Source organism: Arachis duranensis, chromosome 10 (genome assembly GCF_000817695.3).
Source record: "Arachis duranensis cultivar V14167 chromosome 10, aradu.V14167.gnm2.J7QH, whole genome shotgun sequence".
Taxonomy (NCBI): Eukaryota; Viridiplantae; Streptophyta; class Magnoliopsida; order Fabales; family Fabaceae; genus Arachis; species Arachis duranensis.
Genome location: NC_029781.3, coordinates 3,954,132 through 3,965,208, shown reverse-complemented (window position 1 = coordinate 3,965,208; position 11,077 = coordinate 3,954,132). Strand labels below are relative to the sequence as shown.

General features: G+C 30.9%; 2 protein-coding genes across 3 annotated transcripts in view; both read right to left on the bottom strand.

Moving 5' to 3' along the window:
- Positions 1-11,077, bottom strand: part of LOC107468461 (receptor-like serine/threonine-protein kinase SD1-8) — a 50,585-nt gene that overhangs the window by 37,226 nt on the left and 2,282 nt on the right. The gene's annotated exons all lie outside the window — the stretch shown is intronic.
- LOC107468451 (receptor-like serine/threonine-protein kinase SD1-7) overlaps positions 6,385-11,077 on the bottom strand; it is a 76,247-nt gene continuing 71,554 nt past the window's right edge. The window contains exons 2-7 of one of the 2 annotated variants that reach the window (XM_016087738.3): positions 8,846-8,974; positions 8,541-8,665; positions 8,217-8,427; positions 7,695-7,932; positions 7,452-7,602; positions 6,388-7,350 (exon numbers count right to left, since the gene is read on the bottom strand). In XM_016087738.3, coding sequence (XP_015943224.2) covers positions 7,039-7,350; positions 7,452-7,602; positions 7,695-7,932; positions 8,217-8,427; positions 8,541-8,665; positions 8,846-8,974 — 1,166 coding nt within the window. In that variant the 3' untranslated portion in view covers positions 6,388-7,038. Of the gene's footprint in view, positions 7,351-7,451; positions 7,603-7,694; positions 7,933-8,216; positions 8,428-8,540; positions 8,666-8,845; positions 8,975-11,077 lie in introns of both variants that reach the window. The other variant, XM_052254979.1, reaches the window with a different exon arrangement.

Here is an 11,077-nt window from a genome sequence, read left to right as displayed (position 1 = left end):
TTGTTTTTTTATTAAAAATAAAAGAATGAGTTGTTAATCAATTCTAAAGTCAAATTTAAATTTGTATAAGAAAATTATTTTAATTTTATTTTATTGACTAGAATTAATTTTAAATAAAAAATTATTTTGTATATCATATTATAAAATAGTGTAGTTATTTATTTATTTTTAAATGGTAATTATTGTCAAATAAACTAGTGTAAAAATAGAAGAAAATGTATTTATCAATCTAAAAAAAATAATTTATTTTTCAATAGAATAAATTATATATTGACTAATAAAAAGTATTAGGATTTTTTTTATATAAACTAATACTCATCGATAATGTTTTGGTAATATTATTAAGGAATATTAATCAATATAATAGCTTTTATAGTGACATAAATCTATAAGTTTGAAAACTTGAAAATCATGTCATAAAATGTGAAATATTAATCGGTAACAACATTGATCATATTTTTTGACTTCATGAGTAAATATGATACCAACAAACTAATACTCAACAATGGTATTTTAGTAATGTTATCAAGAAATATTAACCAACTTAATAGTTTTTATAATGTCATAAGTCTATAAGTTTACAAACTTAAAAATCATGTCATAAAATGTGAAATTTTAGCAGGTAATAATATTGATCTTATTGTTTTGACTTCAATAATGAATATGATACTAAGAAATAAAATTATCGCATGTGAATTTCAACAAAAACAAATCTCCAATATTAAATATTGCTATCAATGAGAAATTATTCTACTTTAAAGACAACTACTATTTTTTCTACAGTATTTCCTAACTGAATAGGTCAAAAACTAATCCACCACGTATAGAGTTGGCAGTGAAGTGAATTTTTGCCCTACCTGACCCTACTCCGCCGTCCTTAGACTTCTCAACTACTCGCTCCACTTATGCCTGCAGATAGTAGAATAATGTACCTTAACCCTTTTCTGCGGGTACTCTTCCCACCTCTACCTACCCTATAACAATTAAATAACACTTTAAAATTTGTATATTCATACATAAATTAAGATAAAAATTAAAATTCATACATAAATTAAAATGCAAGCATAAAATTCATATAATGTCAAATAATATGATTTTTTTAAAATTAATATTTGACCACTATAAATTTAACATCAAGTGAATTAGCATTTCGATCTCAATATCATTAGGAGCAGCACTCTTATTTTGTGTGTCTTCTCTAACATTACTAGCCATGAAATAATCTTAAAGTACTTATATTAAAAAAATTGAAAAAACTAAACAAACCATATATAAAGTACCTATTGAAAAAATTGAGCAACTATTACAACAACAGCAATTAGACCCATTGCACGTACATAAATCAAGGAAAATTATAAAAGCCCTCATTCTCAATCAATATATATAAACTATTGCAATATGCCAACATCAGTAATTAGAACCCAAAGGCGATAACGATTTAAAATGAAAAATGCATAATGTATTTTATGTAATGAGAACATGCACGTTTCATTGAAAAATCAATCATGAAACAAATTTATTTTTATATAAAATATCTTAAAATCAATCACAAAAAATATTAGTACATAAGATAGACAGAAATCAGTGAAATGCATATTAGACCCACTACACATATATAAACAAAATTACAAAACAAATTCACAACTTCACTAACAGAATTACAACACAAATTCACAACTTCACTAAGTATAGATTCAATGAAATGCAAATTCAGTCATTCATAAGGAGAGAGAGAAAGAGAGAGAGAAAGAAAGGAACTTATTTGCAGACAGAGAGATGGAGGAAAAAGACAGCGACGTACTTATGGGAAAGGGGCTCCGGTGAGAAACTCACATAAAACTGCAGCGACGATCAAATGATGGGTTTATGAAAGAAGAAAAGAAGAACTTAACAGACTCACAATGTGACAGGGAGGGAGAGAGGGGGGAGAGGAATTTACCTAGAAAAAAGGAGCTCAATAGGAGGAAGGCAATGATAGGTGTAAGGAATTTACCTAGAGCAAAGGGGCTTAGTAAGAAGGTAGCGACAGGCTTAGCAACGGCGATGATGAGCTCAACAACGACAACGACGAGAGCTGTGAAGGTAGACGGTAATGAGTTTAGTAGCGACAACGATGGGCTCAGTGGCGAGACGACAAGAACTGTAACGGCAACGAGAGCTATGAGGCTTTCTACGGAGAAGCCGAGAAGAAGAAGACTCTGGGCGAAGATGAATGTGTTTCTCTGGCATGGCTATGGAGAATGGACTGAGACTGTGAATAATTGAATATGTGATGTGAGACAAATCCTAATCTCTAAAAAGTGTTTCTAGTATACCCTGGGACGGGTATACCCTAAACCCGACTCTGTCATGCCTCGCTCGAACACTTGCCCCGAACGAAACCCACCCCTATCTTGAGTCGGGTTATTATCCGTCCTGACAGGCAGGAATGGATCGAGTATTTGCGGATTTCAGTACTCCTGTAAAGTCTAACCATATATTGATACTTTATTTATTAATGATCAACCGTTAGCCACTAAATTACTACACATACAACACGAGATTTGAACTCTTAATACTTGTTTAAACGAATGAGTGAGATGACCACTCAATAAACTTTAATTGATTAAGACAAATACTAATTATTTTAAATATTAAAAATTCCGTATTCTATACGAAACATACACTAATTCTAATAAATAATAGGATTAATTAACTAGCTAGCTGATAAATTTATCACAGTCAGGTATAGTATTAGATAAATTATTGAAAAAGGGTCTAGGTAAACCAATATCTTTTTCTATCAATAATTTAATAAATACTTATAATAAAATTCTGATTTTATATTAACAAAATACTTAATTATTTTATACGTCATTCCTTCTTTATTTCGTGTTCTTGCATTGATCATTAATTCTGCAGCATCGTGCGCCTTCTTGCCGCTATTAATTCTGCAGTATTTAGTGTGCCTCTGTTATCACTTATCACCGTTAATTCTGCAATATAAAATTTTTTAATAAAATTTAAAAATAAAAATATATTTTATTCCATATTATTATATTTATATTCTGACCGGTGACTGCTACCCTGTCAAGTGTCAACTACGTTATTATGTTTAACTAATTATCTAATGACCAGTTGTTAAGTTTAGGTAATTCAGGGGGTTCAAATTCGTTAAATAATAATATCATGGTTAGAACGAATCTCTGTAGATGTATCGTATATTAATGTTAATTTCGCCACGTATTTTCGAAGAACTCGAGTTGTGATATTCTGAGGCTAGTTTTCTAGTAGATCCAGCGTCACGACGAAAACCGTGGTAAAACTTGGACCATTCCAAGCAGGAAAGTATGCTGAATCAAAACACTTAATTAACACAGATAAATTATGAATCAAAGAAGCTTCCGGAATTAAAAAAAAAAATAGAATACGAAAAGAAATAATTTATATATTATTAGGAATCGGATACTAATAATCATTTGTTAATCCTTTACTTTGAATGTACCTAAACAATTTAACTGACCTAAAATAACAAGATTGATACCCAATTTTTTTTTTCTGAAAGAAACAAGCAAAACAAAAATATGTTTGTCAAAACAAATAAATAAATAAAACTCTAATTTTGTGCTTTATTCTGATTGAATCTTTAAAATTTGTTGGTATGATGTTTTTTTCAATATTCACTTTTATATTAGAATTTTTTTTTTAGCGGCTGAACTTACATTTTATATATTCCGTTTTACTACGGCTTATGTGCATAGCATATACTTCTAGAGCTTCTCTTTATAAATCCAACTTTTTATTTAAATATTTTCTTGACTTTTCTATAAGGACGATATTATTGGCAAAAAGTATGCATCATGACACAGGTTTTTGGAAATGCTCTAAGTACTTCCAAGACTAATGTGAAAAAGTAGGACTTAAGGATGATCCTTGGTGTAATCCTATACCAATAAAAAAATTTCTTTGTCACACCACCTTGAGTCTTCACACTAGTTGTAGTCCTATCATACATATCTTTAGTTACACAAATAAATGCGATCCTTGTTCTCTTCTTTTCCAAAACCTTCCATAAGACCTCCTTTGTCACTCTATCGTATACTTTTTCGAAATCAATAAATACCATATGTAGATCTCTTTTATTATTACGATACATGTTCATCATCTTTCTTAACAGGTATATCGCTTCAGTGGTAGATCTACCTGGCAATAAACCAAATTGGTTCTCTATTACTTGTGTCTTTTGTCTCATCCTTCGTTCTATCACCCTTTCTCATAACTTCATGATATGACTCATGAGTTTGGTCCCTCTATATATAGTTTCTAAAACTTTGTATATCCTCTTTATTCTTATAGATAGGTACCAAGGTGTTCCTTTTCCACTCATCTGACATCTTTTTTGACCTTAAAATCTCATTAAAAACTTGGTTAACCAACTGATGCCTTTCTCTCAAGGCCCTTCCAAAATTCAATCGGAATATTATCGGGTCCTTCTGCCCTGTCATTTTTCATTCGCTTTAGAGTCTCTTTTACCTCGAAGTCTTGAATCATTCAATAGTAGTCGAAGTTTTAATCTTCTTCCCGTGTGCATAACTGACCAACGCTCAGAAGAGTCTTCTGTCCTTCATTAAGTAACTCGTAGAAGTAACTCTTCCATCTTTCATTGATCTCCTCTTGAGCCAAAACCTTTCCGTCTTTATCCTTTATGCACTTAACCTGATCCAAGTCTCTCGTTCTTCTTTCATGGCTTTTTGCAATCCTATATATACTTTTTTCTCCTTCCTTCGTGCCTAAAGATTGGTAGAGACCCTCATATGCTCTTGTTCTTGCTTCACTTACAGCCACTTTTGTCTCTTTCTTAACCGCTTTATATTTTTTTCAATTATCTGCATTGCAGCATAAAGACTACTCCTTAAAGTACTCCCTTTTTATCTTTATCTTTTCTTGTATACTCGCATTCTACCACCAGGACTCTTTATTTCTTGGTCCTGTCCCTCTAGATTCACCAAAATTTTATTTTAATGTTCTTCTAATAACTTCTGTCATCTCCCTATACATCTCTTACGCGCTTCCATTCACATTCCTCTTTGCCTCTTCTCCTACCCGTCTTAAGAAGCTTTTTGGTTTCTCACCTTTCATCCGCCACCATCTCGTCTTTGGGTTCTTCGTATGATGTCTTTTTCTCAACTTTTGCTCAACACGAAAATCCATGACAAACATCCTATGTTATGTTGTTAAACTCTCTCCTGAAATAATTTCACAATTAATGCAAAATTTTCGGTCGACTCTTCTCAACAAGAAGAAGTCAATTTGAGAGCTTGTCATGCCACTTCTATAAGTTATAAGACGTTCGTATCTCTTTTTAAAATATGTATTTGCGATGAGAAGGTCAAAGATTGAGAAAAAATCCAAAGTAGTTTTACCTTCGATATTGACCACCAAAAACTACGGTTTCCGTGAATATTTCTATACCCAATCACTTCTCTTCCAACATGGCTATCTAAATCTCCTTCTAAGAAAATCTTATCTCCCGAAGGTATGTCTTAGACCAAACTCTCTAGATCCTCCCAAAACCTTATCTTGTGTTGCTCGTCCGAACCCACTTGCGGTGCGTAGGCGCTAATCACATGAAAAGTACCTCATTCCACCGTTTGATAGAGATGATCCGATCTCCCACCCTGTTGATATCCACTACATCCTTCTTCCACTGTTTATCCATGATAATACCTACCTCGATCGTATTCTTCACATTTCCTATATACCAAAGTTTGAATCCGAAAGTATCCAACTCCCTAACCTTGGCACCGACCCATTTTGTTTCTTGTAGGCACATGATGTTAATCTTTCTCCTTGTCATGGTATCCACCACCTCCATGGATTTTCCTGTTAGAGTGTCTATATTTCATGTCTCAAATTTTAACATTCTGTCGCTCCGACCCTTACCTTTACTTTTTTCTTTGTAAACCAGTTTATTTATCCTCGTCCGTTCACGAAAATGTGAGAACCCTTACTCATTTAACACTACACCCGAGCACCGATGCAGCGGCTTTTGCTCATTTGACACTGTACGCGAGTCATACAGCGCATTGCTTTCGGGCAACGACTTAGCTTTAGTGCAATAATGTCCTTGATCCATGTCATGAAGATTTGACTATGTTTTTATATTGGCTGTCGAAGGTCTAACACAACGCTCCTCCTTTATCGGACTTGAGACTGACATTGTACCGCAGGTGTAGCATAGGTGGAGTTAAAGTGTTTTAACACAAATTCTAAGTTTTCATAGAATTTCAAAGAACTTAAGTTTAAAAAGAACAAAATTTGGCAAGAAAAATAAATGAAATTAAACTCGTAGAAAAGAAGATTACATAAACTAACTTGCAAAAAAAAGATTACAGAAACATAAAAAAAAATAAAGAAAAATAGAAGGAAACTTACAAAAAAAAACTTAGACAGGATAACAGAAAATCGTTGGAATATGTGACGGAATAAGTGTGCTTTCTGCAGGAAATTTTTAATTCTTTGTCATTCGTCAACACCTCTATTTATAGACAGGTTCGACCAATCTCACAGTGACACGTGACAAGACAAATTATTTCGCCAATAATTATTCCCGCCAACAGACTATCAACTACTCCACTTGTTGAACTTACTCCTTGATACTGTTGTTGTGTACCATCCTTCCTTGTCAAATAATCGAGCAAAAGAATTATGTTTATCTTACTTCTATCTTCAATTGAACTCCTCTGCTTCCATCTGACACATCTTTCGTCAAGTAACAAATTACCTCCAGGCTCGATAACTTGTCAGACGTTGAGTATTGTGGGTTGCCAACAAATAACTACTCGTCTAACACTAACTGCCTTCGTTGATGTCCATTGTTCGAACAATAACCAAGTTGGTCTCATGCTGAAGGGTCTTGTGTTAAAGAAGCCAGGAATAATTTGCTACTTCTGTAATTTCCTTCTTATTTTGCTTATGATACGCAATAAGTCTTGTGATTTAGTTCATAAACATCACAGATATTCATGATTGTCGAAACATTATTTTTTATCATGACAACTACCTAGCATTTAATAATGTGACTGTGACTTGATTCACACTCCATGATTCATCTTGCTTACTTGAAGATAAATCAGTCTCTGAATAATTTTTTCTTGCTGAAAATCCAGGAATTTTAGGATTTGGCATTGATGGGGCTTCACTTCTCAACAATAAGATCACTAAGGACATTGTTGGTCTATCTTCTGGACATTCTTGAACACATAAGAGTCCAATATGTATGCATCTTACAATTTCAGATTCTGTATATAAATTTCCAATGGATGGATCAATTAATTTCAATATAGTTCCTTCATGCCAGTGTCTCCATACCTACAAAAACATATAGTGTAATCATTGGAACATATTGATCAAAATGTTATTTTTTATCTGATAAGAAATATTCTCGTTAAGAAGAAAATTCTTTCACGTACATTTTCCAAGAGATTCAGTTCATCATTATTATTGGAAAACCTTCTATTCTTCTTTCCAGTTATAATTTCTAATATTATAACTCCAAAGCTAAAAACATCAGATTTTTCTGAGAAGTTTCCACCCATAATATATTCAGGAGACATATAACCACTACAAAATAAAAATGTATCTAAGTTAAAAATAAAGCCATCAAATCTGAATTTTAAAAGAGATGCTTTAGTAAACTATCATGATATACTCACTATGTTCCAACAACTCTTACTGTTTTTGCTTGTGTTTGATCGTTATCAAAAATTCTAGCAATTCCAAAGTCTGATATCTTTGGATTCATTTTAATATCTAGTAATATATTACTTGTCTTGAGATCTCTATGAATAATTCGAAATCTTGAATCTTGATGCAAATAAAGAAGTCCTCTAGCTATTCCATATATAATATTGAAACGCTTCTCCCAGTTAAGCAAGAGACTTTTTGATTCATCTGAAACATTAGTTACATATAAACTAATTAAGAATATATAACAAGCAAAACAATTATATATGATAATTAAAAAAACGATAATGCAAAAAAGACAAAATAAAAAAAAAACAAGAACTTACCTTATTTAATATTTATTAATTATTATTGTAACAAATAACTAATAAATGCTAAACAAAATAAATTCAGATTATTTTTGGCTAATTTTTTTATTACCAAATATTTCCGTATAAAAAATGCCTAAACATAGAATATATTGATAATATATAAAAAATAATGCAAGTTACCAAATAAAATGGAATCAAGGCCTCTATTTTCCATATATTCATACACCAATATTTTCTCATTCTTCTCAATGCAGCAACCAAGCAATCGAACAAGATTTCGGTGTTGAAGTTTGACCATTAATTTGACTTCATTTTCAAACTCTGTAACTCCTTGTCTAGAGTCTTCTGACAATCTTTTTACAGCAATTTCTTGGCCTTCAATCAATCTGCCCTGATATTGTCATAGGTACAATCTATTAGTGCGTATATATAAGTGTGTTTTTGTTTTGATGTGAGAATTTTTATAATGATGGCAGTTGTGCATAAAGTATTAAAACAACTTACCCTATAAACACTACCGAAGCCTCCTTCTCCAAGTTTATTATCTTGAGAGAAATTGTTTGTAGCCATCATTAAGGTATCAAAATTAAACATTGGCAATTCCAGATCATCCATGTTCCTTTCATCACCTAGAAGACACAATCTCATTCATTAACCAATCCTAATTTCTATGGACAAAACCTGAAAAAACGGCTATTGATAATAATAACCAAGGTTAATTTATTTATGCTGCACAAAAATCACACACTATGTATGTACCGTACTATATATATAGGCATTCATATGGGGGATATTTAATCATACATTACCTCTTGATTTTTGTTTTGTCTTCTTCTTTAAGTAACAAATAGCGACCAATCCCAAAACTAAAACAAGTGCACAAAGTGAGATACCAGTAGCCAGAACTACTCTATGATTCTTGTTGGAGCTAGTAGATCCTGTGTGTCACCAAATTGATAAGAAAGAACTTCCACTTAATCAATTAGGAAGGAACTAGCAATATCATCATCGTAGCAAAAATGTGCAAACACTGCTATTTAATATTTATGTTACAACAATTATATGTAATTATTTATGGACTTGTATTATTGTGAAACCAAAGGACTTAATTAGGCACTTAATTAGTAAGAATTTCAATATAGTGATTGGATAAAAAAATTAAAACTCCCCTCATTGAAAATAAAATGCAGTTAAATATAAAATAAAATTCAATATTAAATCATAATTATTTATCCTAAATACTAGATTATAAATTTTAAATTCTACATCTTTCAAAAAATTAAAACTTTAAAAAAAAATTTAACTAATCTTGTCTGACTAAATTGATATATCTACTTTTTCATATATTCAAATTGACCTTTTGAAAGGGTTAATGCTTTGATTTGATTTGGTCTATCAAGAATAATCAAATGGTGAATCTTATAGTGTCTATCATATCGTACAATAAAAAACATCATAGAATTTATCAAATCAAATTGATCATTTTTTATAACTTTCTGTGTTGTGTATTATAATTAAGGTGTTTGTTATAGTACTTAAAAAATTTAAAAGTATAAAAATTAAAAACTTTTAAATATTTTAAAATTACTAATTTACTATAAAAAATAATTTAGACAAAAGTTAGACAACAAACAAAAAGTACCATAGAATTGGTCTATAATTAAAGATTATGCTACACATCTAAGTATTTTTTTCATCCAAGTTTTATCTAAATAGGTTCAACACCAACAAAAATCACTCTCATTAAAAGAGCGTCATTACACGCGCTTTATCTTCTTCTCCCCTCTTCTTCTTCTTCTCCCCTGCGCTTCTTTTTCTTCTTCTTTCAAATAGACGCATATGTCATCTTCTTCTTTTTTCAAATTCACGTATACCTCCTCCTCCTCCTCCTTCGCACATAGAGATTATTCATCTGCTTCCTTCTTCTTCTTCTTCTCTTTTGTTATCGTCATCACCAACAACACCAACATTTTGCTAATAGATGATTTTTTTCAATCGAATTGAATAGAATGCAATTGCTAAATTGAATTGAATGGACGCAGGTATTCTGAATCTGAATTGAATTGATAATCTCTAAATTGTAGACAGAGTTGTTTTGAATTTGATTTTATATAATGGATTATGTTTCGTTCATTCAGTACTATACAATTGTTTCACCATGAGTACGTGTTCGGTTCATTATGCAGAAAGCTGATCGAATTTGAATTTATATAATGTAAAATGTTCCATTCATTTAGTACTATACCATTGTTTCACCATAATAACATGTTTGGTTCATTTCTTTTCTGCACAATTCAACAGGGAGATCAGAGAATGAGGGAAAGACAAAAAAATAATAACAAAAGAATGACGATAAGAAGAAAACACATGAAGAAGAAGGAACACGAAAAAGAAGGAAAAGAATGAGGAGGAGGAAAAACGCGAAGAAGAAGACGCTCCATGCGTAAACGAGTGTGAGAAGAAGAAAAGAAGCGTAAGAAAAGAAGAAAACGGAAACGTAAGACATTATCAATCTTTAACGTCAGGCATTCATAATTATTATTTATTAATGACATGTGAAAATTTATTAAAAAGGCTAGCTGAAATTTGAAAAATGAGATTTTGCTAATATAGGTCATAAAGACACTTTTTTTTACTACAGATAGGAAGACTCGAATCCGCGAATATGAAGAGACTATGTCATTTGAACTATAATTCATTGACCACAAAGGCACATTTTAAAATTATTATGAATATATCTTATATATATTAAAAGTTATAAAAAATATAAATTAATACTACACATTTAAATCTTTTTGTTAATTAAATTCAACTAAGTTGTTTTAACATAATTAAAATTAATTATGACTAGCATTATTCAAAGCCTTATTATTTAACTTAGTTAGACTTAGTGTATAAAAAAATTTGAATGTATAACATTACTCAAAAATATATTTTTTTATATTTTTAATACATTAAATGTATCAAAAATTTATTTATTTTTTATTATTATCTTGTTAAAATATATTCTTAGAACACATGATAAGTAAATTCTAAAAAAA